Source organism: Acartia tonsa, chromosome 3 (genome assembly GCF_053477335.1).
Source record: "Acartia tonsa isolate MP-2025a chromosome 3, ASM5347733v1, whole genome shotgun sequence".
Classification (NCBI taxonomy): Eukaryota; Metazoa; Arthropoda; class Copepoda; order Calanoida; family Acartiidae; genus Acartia; species Acartia tonsa.
This window is the reverse complement of record NC_137262.1, coordinates 2,451,696-2,469,572: the sequence shown is the minus strand read 5'-3', so window position 1 is coordinate 2,469,572 and position 17,877 is coordinate 2,451,696. Positions and strand designations below refer to the sequence as shown.

At 32.5% G+C, this 17,877-nt stretch overlaps 1 protein-coding gene across 17 annotated transcripts in view; it reads left to right on the top strand.

Moving 5' to 3' along the window:
* Nucleotides 1–17,877, top strand: part of LOC145313047 (uncharacterized) — a 154,599-nt gene that overhangs the window by 89,056 nt on the left and 47,666 nt on the right. For all 17 annotated transcript variants that reach the window (XM_080152302.1, XM_080152293.1, XM_080152289.1 and 14 more), the window contains one exon: nucleotides 400–990. In XM_080152302.1, coding sequence (XP_080008428.1) covers nucleotides 465–990 — 526 coding nt within the window. In that variant the 5' untranslated portion in view covers nucleotides 400–464. The remainder of the gene's footprint in view (nucleotides 1–399; nucleotides 991–17,877) is intronic.

The following is a 17,877-nucleotide window of genomic DNA, read 5'->3' as shown; positions in this document are numbered from 1 at the left end:
AATATGGTTCAATTACAGGACCAGCCAACCCAATCCTCTATAAAAGAAATCAAAATAGGGGCGTAGCCGATGTAATAAGATTCTAAAAGCTTTTCCTTGATTAAGATTTTATGTTTACGCTTCTTGTATGCCCTTTTGTTTAAATGTTTCTGATACACTTTTGAAATTCCCTAGTTTTGACGTCATTTTCAGCTGAATTCTACACATTTTTTTTCTTTCCATATTTGAAAATTGTTCTTTATAACTATCTTATTGAGGATAAAGATTGAACATTTTCTTTTTTTACCAACCAATCAAAATCAAATAAAGGTTAAATTACATATAAAAGCTTTAGATAATTAACATTTTAATGTCGACTCCCTTTTGTAGAAGATATTTAATATTTCAATGTTATTTCAGGTGCCTTTCTGCCGCAAAACTGTGGCCGCTACAATTGCTGAACAGCAGCCGCTGACTACACCGCAATGAAAAAGGAAAAATCCTCGATTGCGGCCTCGGGGCCGCCGGGGAACTCGCCCAGTTCGAATCATAGCCAACCAAATAAAAGTGTTAACTCAGTGAATGATACGAATAATATTAAAAAAGAAACAGGTGACCTAACGCCGCCGAATACAACGCTACCGCCCAACCACTCATCCTCCCCGCCGCTAAACACAACCGTCAAGTCAGAACCGCCGGAGAATAACGGGACGGGCCCGCCCAGCTCCGGCACGCCGCCCGTTAACGGAACGGACTCTTTATCGACGGCGGGGGGCGGCAACGGTCCCCTGTCCCAAGGCTGTGATATTAATAATACAAATTCCTCTAGCAACACCCCGCCTTTGTCCTCAAACAACGCGTCGTCCAGTTTAACGGGCGACGGCGGGCACAATACAAATTCTTCCAATAACGGCGAGAGTGAGGACGTGAAACCGCCCTTGCTACCGCCCAACGATGTCATCAAAACGGAGACAGATTCATTTTTAGATACCTTTGATACGAAAGACGGAGGTAAGATTATTTTTTCTCCAACAAAAAAAAACAAGGCTTTTAAAGGCCCTAATAACATAACAGACGTTTATTAAGAATATAGGCGATAATATTTAAAAATTATTGGTTAAAAAGTTTGGATACTACTTAATCAATAACAGTTCAATATAAGTACCCAAAGTTAATTGAAAACGTGGTTATAAAACTTTGGGTACCAGTATTCTTTACTTTAGTTATTATTAAACTCTTTACTTATATTTTATTTGGTATTATATTCCTATCATTAATAAATTATTTTCTCGTATTCATTCGAATCCGGTGGATAGGAACCGGTTCTCATCCATACGAAAAAACTATGTCTAGCATCGTATTTTATCCAGCTTTCTACGAATATAGAAATGTACAATCATAAGATTAAAACCAGTTTTTTTAGCCGGCGCCTTTGGCACCTCGGGGCTAAAAAAAATAGTTTTAATCTCATAATTGTACTTTCTATATCCGCGGAAAGCCGTTTATAATACGATGCGAGAAATAACTATTTGAGTTTTTTCAAACTCATGAATTTGATTGATAGAGAGATACTTGGAATTAATTGACTGATTTTTAATACAATTAAACAATTGAGCTTCATTTGAGGGGGGGGGGGGCAGGGACTGATAATTACACTGGTACCCAAAGTTATTTGTTTGTTCAAAAACATTGGGTACTTTTATTAAATGGGGGAATAAGGAAGGGCAGAAATAATACCTACAGTCAATCCAAGAGAGAACATACATGAGCTAAAATAGCTTAAAGCCTACCCTATAAAAAGATTACTTGAATGAAATAAATTAATAGGTATGATATTGACAGAAACCAAATTTTTGACCGTCATATACGTTAACAGCATTATTATTTTTTTTTGTCTGTTTCTTAGCTAAAATAAAAATATTTAAAAGTGCGTCCAAACTCAAATAAGGGAAATAATGTAGCAGCAAAACTTAAATAAAGGGGAGAAAAGAGAGAGAGTGGTAGCTTTTTATTCAAAAAATTGTCCCCTCCACACCCCCTTTTCCCTCTCTTTCTTTCTCGCTCTCTCTCTCGTTTAAATGATGTCTATTAGGGTGGACTAAAGCGGCTTAATTATTTGATCAAAAATTAATTCTAATTAAAAAAGGCTTAATATACATTTTAAAAAGTAATTATAATGCTGTTTTAGGCATCTGTCTTATTTGGATTTTTTCTTGGGGTGGGGTTGAGTAATTTTAAACCATTTTCCTCCTTTGTAAGTATTTATCAAATTATATAAAGTAGTAAGTTTTTTTTTATAACTGCTGAACCGATTGAGTTCTTTATTTTAGGAAAGGTTCATATAGGTCCTGGGAAGGTATTAGGCTATTTTCTGCCCTCTATATAGCTTTGTGCACCTAGATACAAGTTACAGTATAATGAAAATACTTAAAATATAACAAAAATTGTGATTTTTGATATCTTAATTTTTTTTGACAAGATTTTGATGAAATCAGCGCGTAATTGGTGTTTGCTTTGCTATGATAACAATTGTTTTAACTTTTGACACCCTAATATGTCCATATGTCCCCCCCCCCTTTGCCCCCCAGTATTATCCCCTATCCAAGGTGTCCTATAGCGTCCGATATTAATATATACCGTTTGAAATTCGCAAAATGTGAGAGCAAAAAACGAATTTTTCAATGATTTAGATCGAAATTGAGGAGAAAAGGCATTTTGAGCTTTCACAATAAATTGCAATTATGATTTTTTTGCGGAATTAATTACCCCCCCCCCCTATGTCCCCTCCATTTATCTATCCCTCCCCTTTTCTGGTGATGTTTATAGCTCAAATTGTAGTCAGCACCTATTTGTCAGATCAACATCAAGGGGAGAGGAGTGACGGGGGGTTTCAAAACCGGTTTTAAGGCCGGCACAAAATAGCTTCTCTGTGCGGTTAGATATACTCCAAGAAATTGGTGTAAAAATAAGCTTTACGAGTTTTTCAGGGCAAACTTATAAAAAAAATAACAAATCATATAAAAACATTTTTTTAACACTGTGATTTGTATTAGGAAAATAATTTTTGTAATTTTAAGTAAAAATATGCTCATATTATGCTTTTTAGACATTTGACAGTTGAAGTTTATGTTTTGATTGTCTGTGCACACCCCTGTATCTGCTCCCATCACCTGGCGTTTCCCCTTTTTCTCATTGTCACCCTGCCTCCGCCCCGCCCCCCGTACCCTTCAACACCACTTCTCTCTATTTCATCCAAAATTTTGCCAGATTTTTTCTGATATTTTGCAGTCCAATGTTTTGCTACTGTCAAGATTGCTTTTGGGTTGTCAATGTAATCTGATATCTGTGTGTGTGTGTCTGTCGAAGAATCTAACTATCTGCTGAACCGATATGGTTCTCCTCTACAATGTAGAATAACATAGGTCCTTGGAAGCTGTTAAACTATTTTTGGGGAGGGTACCACAAACCTCCCAAAGGAAATCTCCCCTAGAAAAGAACAAAAAGTGCTGTCACTACATGACTTACTGGACTTTTCTTATTCTCTGAGCTCCACTAAAAATTACTTTTTACGATGATTATATACAAAATTACCCCTTTTGTAGACTGAAAGACTTCAAAGTCAACCAATCAAAATTCTGTAAATGTACCTAAAGTTTTTAAGCCAACAAATCAGATATCATGGTTACAAAACATTGGGAAACTAGTGCAATATATTGTCCATTATTCCCCCCCCCCCATTTCCTGAAAAAATATGTCTTTGACAATTTTTAGTTTGTGTAATGTATCTTTTTGAGGAAGAACATTCAATAAAATCTTCATATTTCTTTTTTTTTCAGCAAGAGAGGGGTAGGTTTCTGGTAAAATCCGTAAAAGTTATGTGTTATACAGTGGCGTGCGAAGCACTTTGTCTAGGGGGGGGCATTTTGAAGATTTTGTAAAATTTTGCCCCCCCCTAAATCAAAGTGCCCCGGGGGGGCACTTTGCTTTAGGGGGGGGCATTTTGATTATATATACTAATTTTAAATAAGGGCGTTTTAAGGGGTGGGATTATTTGATTATGGGCCTTCTAGTCCTTATCCCTTCTTCCCCATCCCTTCCCCCATCCCTATTTCCCATTTATATCCCCCATCTCTCCCCCCTTCATCTCTTCTCCCCCATCCCTACTCCCCACCCTGCAATGACCGAAGGGAAGGGAGCTAGAAAGCATCTTCGAAAAAAAAGTACAGAAGATAATTTAACCTTTCCCCCCCCCCCCACCACAAAATATTTTTTATGGGTTGAAGGGGATGTTATAAAATCTCAGCAGGAAGGATGAATAACCCCATTAAAAAAAATTTGGGTGGGGGGGAGATAAAAACACTCATTTTGGAAATAATTTATCAAAACTTAACCTAATATGTAAAACTGATTTTAAATATTTCTTTATTGTATGACAACAAGGAAGACAACATCTTTAAGTAGCAAAGCACAAAAAATCATTAATAAGAAAACAGACAAGTAGATTTAAAGAGCATCTGTTGAAATAAATATATATTTTAGGTAGAAAAGTCACAAATCCTTTTTCCTGTATGTTGTGTGATGACAGTCAAAGTAAATTACATACTGGATGCCGCAGGGTTAGGCAATTGGCCCCGCAGGAGCTATAAATAGGTGAAAAGCTACTGTGAAAATACGACAAAATGCACCTTAAGAGGCAATGTCACAAAAGGGACTATACCCGAAATTTAAAAGATACAAAAATAGCCAAAAACGTCCTGAAAAGCAGTCCGACCTCCATGAATTTTTAATAGTTAATTATACTCCATAATGATGGGAATGTTAACATTAAGTTTTAGCCTTCTATCTTTAATTGCAGTTGAAAAAATCATATTCCCCCGGCCTTAGCATTACGTACTGACAGCCATAGTAAATTAAAGAGAAGCTAAAAAGTTATATCAACATATCCTACCCTCTTTAAATGGCACTTTAAAACTCAGTTAATTTTTGATTAAGTGGTGTTTCCAAGTATTATAAGGGCGGTGCGTGAAGCGCACCTAAAAATATTTACTCCCCCTTTGAACTAAAATCAATTAAAGACAACAAAAGTGGCATATTTTATCAAGTTAGGAATATAGAGTGTAGTTAGTTTTAAGGGTTTTTAATGAAAATTGCCATAAAAAAAACATGTCTTTTTGTAAGGGTATGTACACAAAAAAAAATAATAAACTTATCCTGAAAATAATATGACATCATATATAGTTATTCATTTAGACAGACATACAGTGTTGTGAAAAAGCAGGGATAAGGGATGGGAAACGTAGGAAAATATTATTTCAAGCCTAGGCCTATTTCTAGCCTAATAAACCAGTTTTGGGATAGCGCAATGGTTCGTATAAAATGCTAATGAAAAAGCTGTGTGTGTGTGTGTAGATAAAGTATAGAATCAAATTCAGGTAGCTAGTTTAAAGTAAAAAACATAACTTTTTATAAACCTATATATTAATGGCTTTTGTTAAAATGAAGTTTTTTCTCTCCCAAAATTTTTTATCTTTTACTTTGGTAATTTGAACGGTCAGAAAGCTATCGTTGGGTTTCCCTCAGACAGATTTTAGTTTGTATTGCATTTTTATTAATGAGTAAAAATCTTATTTGAAAATTTCATTGCTAATTAAAATTCAAAATAAATAAATAAATATGCACTTGGGTAACATTCTATCAAGTTCTTTGGATACTATACTGGATATAATGTAATGATATATCTGTACTGTGTTGTATTGTACAAAAATTAGGGTGAAGGTGTTGTATCAACTCCGTACTAAATTTTTAAAATACAAAATACAACATCTAATTTATAAACTACCAAATGAAAATTCGTAGCTACCTTCTTTCCAAAAAAAATAATCCCGTTATTTTTGTTTTTTCTATGTGGCCCTTTTTTAATGTTTAACTCTAAGCAGATTTAATAATTAAACTAATGTGATCTAACACCATTTATATTTATTTTTTCGTAGCAGACGAAATCATTATTTTTTCTAGAATTGTCTGCTTCTAAAATTTCCGCCATCTGTGATTTGGGCTTGTTTTATATCAACCAATCACCAATTGGCTCCGCCAATTGTTGATTGGTTGATACAAAACAAGCCCAAATCACAGAACACTATTGGTTTAGAGCGGTAGCCAATATGAGCCGTCCGCCAGTAAGGTCATTAAATTAGGCAAATGGTAAAAGTTGCATGATCCCTTTCAAAACCAGGCCGAGACCTAATTTATGGCCAGGTTTCCTATCCCTTATCCCTGTGAAAAAGGCTTAGATAAATATCAACGCTGTTTCTTTTTTATATAAAATAACTTTTTGATTAGATATTTGTTGTTTACATTTTGATTGGGGATGTACAGAATTTCTTTGGTAAAAAGTTTATATTATACAAAATAAAATACTTCCTATTACCTGGTTTGTTATGTTCAGTGAAAAAAGATTATAACCTAATTTCTACACTAATTAAAAAATTTGGTAAGGTTAAATGAATAGTAACTGTCTGTTTGGCGCGAAGCGCCAAAAATTTTTTTTTGAGTATTTCTTGATCTTTTTTTTGGAAACTGGGATAGTTTTGCTTTTGTAGGGTAGGGGGCAAAAAGGGGCATTTTTGTTGAACAGGGGGGGGCAAAATGGGGCATTTTTCAACATTTAGGGGGGGGCGGTGACTAGGGGGGGGGCAGGGGGGGGCGTTTTGGTCGCTAGGGGGGGGCAATTGCCCCAAATGCCCCCTTCGGTTCGCACGCCACTGGTGTTATAAGTAAAAAACAGTAGTAGAACGATAAAAATTTATGTTAACTTTAAAAAAAAAGATTGTCTATACCTAGTTCTTTTCAATAAGAAATACACATTTTTAGTGAATATTATCGTTCTACTACTATTTTTAAGCCTTAAAACACACACCTTTACGGATTCTATCAGAAACCTACCCCTCTCTTTATCGTTGATTACCAATTGCTCTACAGGTCTTTTCTCAAGCTCGATTATTAATTTTGAAGCTGTCTCTGATTAATATAAACAAAAAAATTCCATAAATTCTCGTCACCTTTACTCTCCTCTCCCTTTTCATGGCTTGCTCTCCCCTATTCCCATAACATTTATCTCATTTTTTCAACTTTCCCCAATTTTTCAGCGTTTTCTTCTCTCTCTATTTTTATGCGAATACAAAACTGAAAAATAATAATAATAAGCCAATAATATAGAGAAACGAACTTATTAAGCAGAACATTACTTTTTAAGTCTAAACAAAATCGTGAGTTTTAAGGCTTAAAAATTGTAGTAGAACGGTAATATTCACTAAATATGTGTATTTATTATCAAAAAGAACTACTACTGTTTTTAACTTGAAACTCACAACCTTTACGGATTTTTAGCGCAACCTACTCCTCCCTTTGTTTTAAAATTGCTTAAAATAAATCTAATCTAATCAAATCTAAGATTACTGATTTACCTTGTTGTCATAATTTAAAAAAAAAAAACAGATTAATGGTATAATTGTATCATGCATAAAAGTGATGTCATAAAGTTGAAAATTAGCACCTATTTAAAATGGACCTATGGACTTTCTGGAAACGATTATAGAGTTGCTACGTTTTCTTAATCGTACCTAACTGTTAAAGGAATCATCATGCAATGAAATTTTGATTGATTGATGATTTACTGGTGGTAAAGTTTTCAAATTAAAAGACCTGAACTAAAGAAAGATCATAATTGCGCCATTTTTGCTAAAATAAATAATTAATTTTTGTAGTAACACCTTTACTTACTCTGCTTCCCTCTCCCCACCCTACCCACCTCCCCTGGAAGGGGGCACAGAGAAGGTGAGGCAGAGTTTGGAAATATGGCAAAAACTTTCAATAATCATGGACATAGTCGAGAAAACTCTGACGACCCTTTGCTTGTCCTAAAGTGTAAAGTTTTGTCCAAAATGATGAAAATATCGATGAATATTGAATATTGTTGAGTAAGGCATTCAAACAATTGTTGGTGCTTGGTATTGTGGGTCAAAATTTGTATAAAGTGCAGCTACTCAATAGTCAGTCAGTCTTTAATAAAATTTTTTTTTTTTTTAAATCAAGAATATTCATGTATATCATCGATGAGTATCAAGTATATAAAATTTTGATTTCAACATTCTTTTTATAAAGACTGTCCTGTTTAAAATTATAAAAATTCCCCCCCCCCCAAAAAAAAAAAAAATAAACTTAGTCTCTATTTTTTGAACTATTTTTTCAGTTTTAAAGTTTTCTTTATTCATTGCAATGTATCTATTTTTGCTGTAAGATGTCTAGAATTTTGATGCTTAAGAAATTTTAAAATCCATCAAATTACAATAAGTATTTTAGTAAACAATGGTTTACATACAGTTACCATTATGATTTTTTTTCATAAGATGAACAAATCATTTTAACACCTACTAGTTATGTAGTAGCTGCACTATTATACATTCCAAAGCTACTTTTATAACAGAATTACCAAAAATAAGAAACAATTTGACAAATTTGAGAATAAGAATTAATGTGTACCGTCCTTTTTTAAGTTGCTCTACCTGTGTGTGAGTGTGTGTGGGTATGACATGTTGATATCTGTCCGTCTGTCTGTCTGTCCAACTGTTTTTAGTGCATTTTCACGTGTTAACTCCAACCCCCTTTCCTCAATTTAATTTCCCCCTCCTTATGCTACTAGCACCCTATCTCTCTCTCTCCTTCTCTCTCTCTCTCTCTATTTCTGTGTAATGTTTTCATTCTTTTTTCCCTTGAAACTTCTCTCTCTCTTTTCAATTGAACATAGTTTTAGTGTTCTCTTTCTCTCTCTCTATTTTACTCTTTTTAATATGTATGTATATACAGGGATTTATAGTGTTAGACAATGGATGATAAATTGATAAATATCTCCAATGTAATAAACATAATCACCCCTTCTTTTGGATATATATATATATATATATATATATGGTTGAAAAGTTTAGAAATTACAAGCATTTGAGCAATCAATAAAAATTCAATATAATTACCCAAAGTTTTTGCGCTAACTAACGAAAAAAACTTTGGGTACCAGTAATAATTTACAGTCCAATGTCCCCTCCCTTCCTGATTTATATTTGTCGGGGTCTTCTTACTTTAGTATTATATCTTTCTTTCTAACTTACATTATTGTAAAAATAAGAGAGAGATGGAAAAAGAGGGAAAGGGCAAGGGGAGATGATTTTAGTAATCCAAAACAAGACATGTTTCAAACATTCACTTGTAGCTCATAATATGAAGCTGCTTACTTCATGCCCTTCAAAATTCTCTACATGTCTTTTTCATTAACTTTAGGGTCAGTTACTTTGGCTTTAATATGTATCATTGCATTGATTCATTTTTGTGGGTTGTTTCACCCCCCCCCCCCCTTCCACCCTTTAACAGGATAATGCTAGAATTTGCCATAAATAGGTATAAGAAGCAAAAATAAAGGGGGTTAGATTAGCAAAGATATTTTTTTTGGGGGGTTGGGGAGAATAAGTTTGGAGGGAGAAAAAAGAGAGAGTAAAAAAAACTGCATTTTATGTGCAAGGCAAAATGCCCTTCTTACTCTCTCATAAATGACTACTCACACACACACACACACACACACACACACGCACACTGATAGATACACAGATATGTGTATAAAATAATATTTAAACAGGGCAAAGATATTATGTGTGTGTGGGTGTGTGTATGTGTGAGTGTGTGCGTGTGCAAAATTGTAGTAAGACTGTTGACCTTAAGTTGACCTGAGCTTTAGAGTACTATAAACTAGCTATCTTACTAGATATCTTGCTATCTTAGTAAAAACCTTCAAATGGTTTTATCTTACTAGATGTCTTGTTATCTTTCTATCTTACTATGTATCTTGCTATCTTTGTTTCACTCTGAAATATATGCATATATTAATAAGATATCAGATTGGATATCTAGATATCTTACTAATACTTAATATCTATCTTTCAATCCTTTATTCTTATAGGCTATCTCTATATGTAGAGTACAATACTAAAATATCTGATAATTTAATGGATGAAATTTAAGACTAAAATTTTTTAAGTAATTGCTTCGCCCCTAAGTTGCGTAGATATTTACTCCCTAAACCCCCCAAAAAATTTAAGTTGTGAGGATATATATATCTTTGGGAGTTGACATAACCCCCTTGCAAAATAGCTTAAAATCGGACTAGAGTAATAAATTACCTGAAAATAGTAGACCAGTTAGTGTAGTGGTTTTAGAGATTTTAGTGTGCACACTCTAAATTCAAATTTTTAGGCATCTTTTTTTTATATTGCATAAGCATAGGACAATTAAAACATAACAAAATCTTTTTATTAATTTCCTATTATGTAACTTAAACAAGTACATTTAACAAAAAACAACCAGAGGTGGATTCTTTAAAAAAATTGGCTCACTGCCTCACTAGAATTAGTGAGGATCGCTAAAAAAATTTGTGAAAAATCCTCAAAAATTAAACATAATCTTATGATCTTTTATGATTTATTTAATTTTTGTAGATTTTTTATAGGTACGATTTTGGAGGATTTTTCACAAAAAAAAATTTTGCGAGCCTCACTAATTTTAGTGAGGCTGTGAGCCAAAAAGTTTTTTAAGAATCCATCTCAGATAAAAAAATGTGTCTTTTTAACTAACAAGATGTTAATAAATATTGGGTTAAAAATAAAATTTCCTTTGATTTGTACTTGCTGATTGATTTATCTGTATTTAGTGTTATACAATAAAGTTATTAAACTATTGGCTGCATCTAGGAGTTCTGTATTCGAATCGGTTGAGAAAGCCGATAAATAGCCTAAAACCATATCGGGACCTATGTTAAGCTTTTATAGAATAGTTAACTTAATCGGTTCAGAAGTTATTTAAATCTTAACCTACAAGAAACAAGGATGACAACATCCATAAAAGCGAAGCACTGAAACGGTAGGACAAACGGACATTAACACTTGTATAGTATCTGAACTGAAAAATCGGAACATAAATGTATAAATGTTGAATCAAAATTGTAGGTAAATTTGTTGAAAAACTGCTTAAAAACAGGATAATGTTTTCGACATACTTACATTTTTGGACTTGATTATACAGTTGCTTCGCTTATAATATTATTCTTTGTTGTCCCAGGAATCAATATACCAAAAATCAGATCAAACGGATAATTAAAACACTTGAAAATTTGTTGTTAAAAATGTAGAAAAATCAACATGTTTAAAATGAACGTACGGACATTCTGGTAATGATTATAGAGTTGCTACGCTTTCTAAATCGTACCCAACTACTACAGGAATCATCTTGCAAAGTTTGAAATCGATAGGACAATTCTAACATGCCTAAATTAACGAATAAAAGCTATCTATCTCGGACGGACGGACCGACCCTAATTATAGAAAAGCTTCGCTTTTAAAAACCTTACTGCTTTATGTAAACCTGTTGTGAAGTTGTTTAACATTCAAAAGACCTAATTCCTGTGATGATTTGCGTACTACAACATTATACCAAATCGGCCCAGGATTCTTAACTTTAAGAATTATAAATAATTGGACAAATATTTCATTACAATTCAGTTTTTACGATTTCCAGATTATACAGTAACAGTAATCCTCTTCGTATGAAGTTTGATATTGAAAGAACTATTTTTACCTTGAAGATTTTTATCCTATTTATTTTTTCCTCTATTTTTGTTGCCTTGATTTGTGGAACATGTGGCAGGTTATTTTATATTTCAATGTTTTAACAGCATTTATTTATGTTTTATTCAACTTCATTAATATGATAGTTACTCCATAACTAGGCCTTAAGTTTTAGTTAGGAAGAGAGGGGGCATTGGTATGTAAATTTCACTGCTACCAAAGGTTTATAACAAAGTTTTCTTATTCGTTGGCTCAAAATCTTTAATTTAATAGTGTCCAAATGAACAACTTTCATCTACAAAAGGGGTGATTTTGTCTTTGATCATTTATCGCCTAGTGACTTACCCCAATAGATCCTAGTAGTCATCTAAAATACAAAGTAGCTTGATGTCTGTCTGTCCGTCCGTCCGTCTGAAGCTTAAGATCTCAGGACCACTAAACCGATCGGATTCTACTCTTCAGGGTATATACCTATTGGTTCGGTGGTGGTTTTAAGCTATTTTCTTAAGGGGTGGGACACCACCAACCCCCCCAAAAACAAAAAAATCTCCCCCCCCATTATTTTTTTTTTTTGCTGAAGATTTCCTTGGTCCTTTATGTTTTGTAGAAGATTTCCTTGGTCCTTTAACGAATTTCGCCTTAATTTTTTTATCATCTCTTGGGGCAAAGCCCGTAGAGGCTAGGGGCGAAGCCGCTAGTACTATAAAAAAGCTTACAGTGGCTGTTCAATAGTGTTTATTTAATTAACTTCTTTGTTGTTACTGCGCTACTAAATGACATTATTGTCCTTAATATAAACTTGGAATTAAAAGCTTGATAATTGTAATAAAGAAATTTTAATTATAGTGTTAATATTCTTATACAAAAACTTAATGTTTTTACTATGAGAAAATTAAAATTAAGATCTTAAATTACAAGTATATATATGATTGTACAAGGACGTCCAATGTTAAGGGGGGGGGGGGTAAAGGAGTTGAATTTTTATCCCCCTACAAAAAAATTAAAGCTTGGACGTCCTTGCCTATATGATATAAAGATTATCCCCCAAATGAAAAAGCTTGAACGCCGAACGCCCTTGTCTATGTATCTCCTTAAAATATACTTGTGATTTTGCCCCTAGCAGATAAGGGCTATGTAATCAAAGGGGAAGAATGGGCCGAAAAATAGCTTGAAACCATCCCATGGGTAAAACTTTCCATAAAGTGAAGAACTCATTCGGTTCTGTAGTATAAAAAAATCTTAAGCTACAGACAAAAAAAAATTGGATAGGACTATCTTCTGTTTAAAAAAATCTATGAAAATTTTTGATGTAATAAATATTTATGATGATATGTCATTGATGTATTTGTCAGTGTTGAGAAAGCTGTTAAATTTTGAGAGTAAATAACTTGAATTAAATTGAACATGCAAGATGCCTAAATATCTAATAACAAGTAATACTCATATATCCATCTATCTTTTTTATTACAAATTATTCCTATAAATAATGGATAAAAAATTTACAGAAAAACTTTTTACTTTGAGGACCTATTAATTTTTTAGGGGGTGTTTTTTTCGGGTGGGTAAACCTTTCTCCCCTCCCCCTTTTCTTGGACCATTATAAAGCTTATTAAATTTTTTTTGGTTTAGTCTAATTTAGAAAATCAGTTTTAGTTTTCATCATTAAAGTTCAAGCTAAAAAATCCATTATTTTGCTGTTCCTTTTTGACATTGTCATGCTTGTTTTTAGAATAATAAATTTTCTGATTTTTTGGGGTCATTTTAGCATCTTTTAAGAAAAGTGCAAGTATGTTGATTAATAAGTTTTATGCTGAGAAATATTAAGTATTGAATATACATGGCGATAACATTGGCATTAGGCCAAACATTTTTATCAGGGTTGCATCATAATCATTTCTTCTAACACAATCTATATTCCTACCTACATTAAACTAGCAGCTATGCCCCTAGAGGCCTCAAGGGGCCATTGAGTAAGGGGGGGGGGGGGAGAGTCGACTCCCCAATTTTTTTTTTTAAAGAAAAAGCAAACAATAATATGTAATATTATCATGTTTAATTTATTTATGATTTGTCTAATAAGAAGAATAAATCATTTTTAACAAAAAAAACCTTCCCAGAACCTATGAGAAGCTTCACTTTTAACCACATCGATCCAGCGGTTTGTGAGATCTTAAGCTGCAGAGCCAGATAGACGTACATCCTTTTTTTTTCTCTAAAAGGATTAAAATAGGGATCTTTAGTCAAATGTGCAGGGAGTAGGAAATAGCCTAAAACTAATGTAATAGCATTATACCATCCTAGAAAATATGCGAAGCTTTCCTTAAATTGAGAAATAGACAAATGCATATCTTACTTTTTAAAATTTTTAGAACATTATATTTTTTAAAAATTTTGTGAAGTATAATTAAAAATTGTCCCTATGAGAATGCTAAACAAACCTAAATGTTTCACCTTGTTCTTAGTCTTTACTTTCTTCCGTCACTCTCTCGTTCTCTTTCTCTCTCCCACTTACTGTCTCTGTCAGTCTCTCGGAGGTCCTTCCCCCTTCCCCTCCTCTTTCTTCATATCTCTTTTATTATACACTCAAATAAAAAGATGGGAGGGTGGGTGGTGGGGGGAGTAAAGGTGTGTTTAATAGTGTAAAATTTTCCGAAATATGCTAAATAATAATTTTTAGCATAAAGAAATTGTCCAAAGAGAGGAAGGGCACATTGGATTCTAGATTATACTGGTACCCAAAGTTTTATAAACATGTATAGCATAACAACATCTTGAATTGTTGGTTCAAACTATTACACAAATAATTTTGATCCAAAAAAGGGGGTAATGGACATCAATTCATCAACATTGTCTCATCCCTTAATATTCATTACATTATTTGTAGCTTTAGTAAACTTAAGTTGAATTTATTGGCTATTTTTTCAAAAATGTGTGAGTATTATTGTAAAAACACTAAGTGTAGTGTATACAAGTTTATATTTACGAGAAAATAATTCTCAGACAGAATTTAAACTGTTGCGCTTTGCTTATAAGTAAAAAAGCGAGGCTTATCTACATATAGGCCATGTCTGTTCGTCTGTCTGTATGGCATAATGGATAGCTTTGTAAGACTTATTTACCTTGTATTGTGACTCCTGTAACGACATGGAACTTAAAATAAAAATATTTCTTCGATAATTTATAATATATATTTGTATGATTTATTGATCTTTGCTTTTATCAGGATTCTAAAGGGATAAGACAATGGCTGATAAATTGATATACATCCCTAATAATATCACACAAAATTACCCCTTCTGTAGATTAAAAGTTCTCAAAGTTGTTAAGGCAACGAATAAGAAAACTTGGAGGACAAGTGAATTTTACAGCTCATTGTCCCCTCTCTCTCTCTCTCTGGCTTTTGTGGATGTTGTCATTCTTGTTTCATTAATACATTTTAAAACAGACAATTTTATGTATATCTATCAAAACATGTCATTACATATAAATGATAATTCAATGATGAAAACAAAAATCACACAAAAGACTGTTATTATAATAGATAATAACTATAGTTTGGTATAGGATGTTGTTTAATAAAATAATTTTATATTGGTTCATGATTAATAAGCAATTTCTTATTTCTTTCTGGAATTCTTGCAGATATATCTCTGAAATCAAAGGGCTGAAATGGGCTAGAAAAATAGCCTAAAACCATCCCAAAACTTAAATCTAAAGATAAATAGCCTAAAACCACCATAGAACCTTTTTAAAGATTACTTAAAGTAGAAAACCCAATTAAAAAAAAGATACTTTCGTTTGGCATATTTTTAACGTCTTAATTATGGCACTGCTTTACTAAAAAGTATTTTTGTGTGTACCTTTTTCCTCCAATCCTTTGTTTGAAAAATTAAGAATATAGAATTTTGTGATATTTGCATTTGGGACATAAATTCAGAAATAAATGTGTTGGGCAAATTCCTACAGTACACATTTACAGTTTTGCATTATTTCATTATTTATATGTTCTGCATATTAGTGCCATTTGGGGGGGGGGGGGTTGGTAGATAATTCCCAAAGTTAAATAAACATATTCTCTCATTTGTTCAATAACACTTTCGTTACTCAAACCTAGTGTCCAAACTTTTCCACCAATTATTGCCAATAGTTTTTTCTCGCATCGTTTTCTCGGATATAAAATGTACAATTATAAGAAAAAAAACAGTTTTTTTATTAGTAAAAAACTGAGTTGAATTCTTAAAAAACTTTTGCCTCACTAAAATTTTAGTGAGGCAAAATTATCCCCTTTAAACTTTTAGTGAGCCTCACTGATTTTAGTGAGGAAAATTTTTTAAAGAATTCACCTCCGGATATAATACGATGCTAGAAATAGTTTTTTTCGTATGGATGAGAACCGGTTTTAATTAACCGGTTCCGAATGATTACGAGAAAATATCATTTTTGTTTATCATACCTTTTTTCTGCGAGTTATTTTCAATACCCCACCCCTCCGTTATCAACCAATTTATTTTAAGATGGAAAAAATTTACTGTAGTTGCCTTAAATTAAAGACACTTAAGTTAACAAAGAAAATTCAAGTTTGATACAAATCTAAATAAATCAATGAACAATATTAAAAGTACACCTTTAAGTGCTAAAATGCAAATTAAATCTTGAAAAAAATTCCTCAATTTATTCAAGGATAAATCCTTATATTTTAGTAACAGGATATCTGTATGTAGCTTAAGAACTTGTTAATTGCTGTACCTATTTGGTTCTCCTTTACAGTGAAGCTTCTTAATGGTTTAAGAAAGTTTTATATTAATTTTGGGAAGTGTACCTACAATCTACATCCTTTTAAGATAAATCACACATGAAAAAAAGTAACATAATATCATGATTCTTACTTTACTCTTCTTTTTTCTACAATATTATTATCTTGATAGCGAAGCTTTTCTATAATTAGGGTCAATCCGTCCGTACGTCACAGACAGTTGGCTCTTTTAGTTAATTTAAACAGGTTAGAATTGTCCTATCGATTTCAAACTTTGCATGTTGATTTCTGTAGTAGCTAGGTACGATTTAGAAAGCGAAGCAACTCTAATCTTTTTTGACAACAATTTTTTATATGATAAATTTATCCGATTGGACTGATTTTTGGAATACTGATTCCTATGGCAACAAAGTACAATTTTATACGCGAAGCATCTCTAATTAAATCCTAAAGATGTAAGTATGTCCTTAAACAATATCCTGTATTTAAGCAGTTTTTCAACAGATCTACTTACAATTTGTTTCGATTTTTAAATATTTATTATTCTGATTATTCAGTTCTTACACTCTACACGTGTTAACGTTCGTTTGTCTTAACGTTTCAGAGCTTCGCTTTTATGGATATTGTCATCCTTGTCTTATTGTAAATTTGTATTAAAATTATCTAAAACATCTTCTAGTTGTTATGTAATATAAAAAAAGGAAATTTTTATACAGGACTTCACTTATTTTGTCATGGAAATTTATTAAGATTTTAATGAAAAAAATATATCAAAATGTATTAATTTTTTTGATCTTTTCCAGTCAAATTTTGTTTTATTTCTTCATTGATAATAATTACAGCAACACGCTGAAAAATTTGGATTTTCTTTTTCATTACCAAAAAAATTTTGAAAGAAAAACTTTTACTTTATAATTAATATGATTAGAATGTAGGGAGGTAGGGGAAATTGGACTGTAAATTACACTGGTACCTAATGTTTTTTTTACAATAATCAAAAACACTTTAGAAACTTTGTAAACTACAATAAGAAAGAGTAATATTGTTTATAATCATTGGAGCTGTATAGTATACCAAGGGGGGGGGGGGGAAGTTTTGACACATTTGCGTAAACAGTGAGTATAGGCTTTATCTTTGGACTGAGAGGATAGGTTATTAGGGATAAAATCATTCTTATATGATGAATTTTCCCAAGTTTTAAGATTTTTTGGATAGGCCTCCAAGTTCAGGAGCTGCAGGCCTCCAGGTCCTCTCTGTACAGGTAAAAATAAAAAAATGAAATTTTTTTTTTGAAGAGTTAGAAGTCAACCAATGAAACAAAATATGCATATTTTTTAATGTTAACCACATATTTGAAGAAAAAAATGCATATTTTGTTTCATAAGTTGACTTCATTTCTTCAAAAAAAAATTTTTTTTAATTTTTACCTGTACAGAGAGGACCTGGAGGCCTGTAGCTCCTGAACTTGGAGGCCTATCCAAA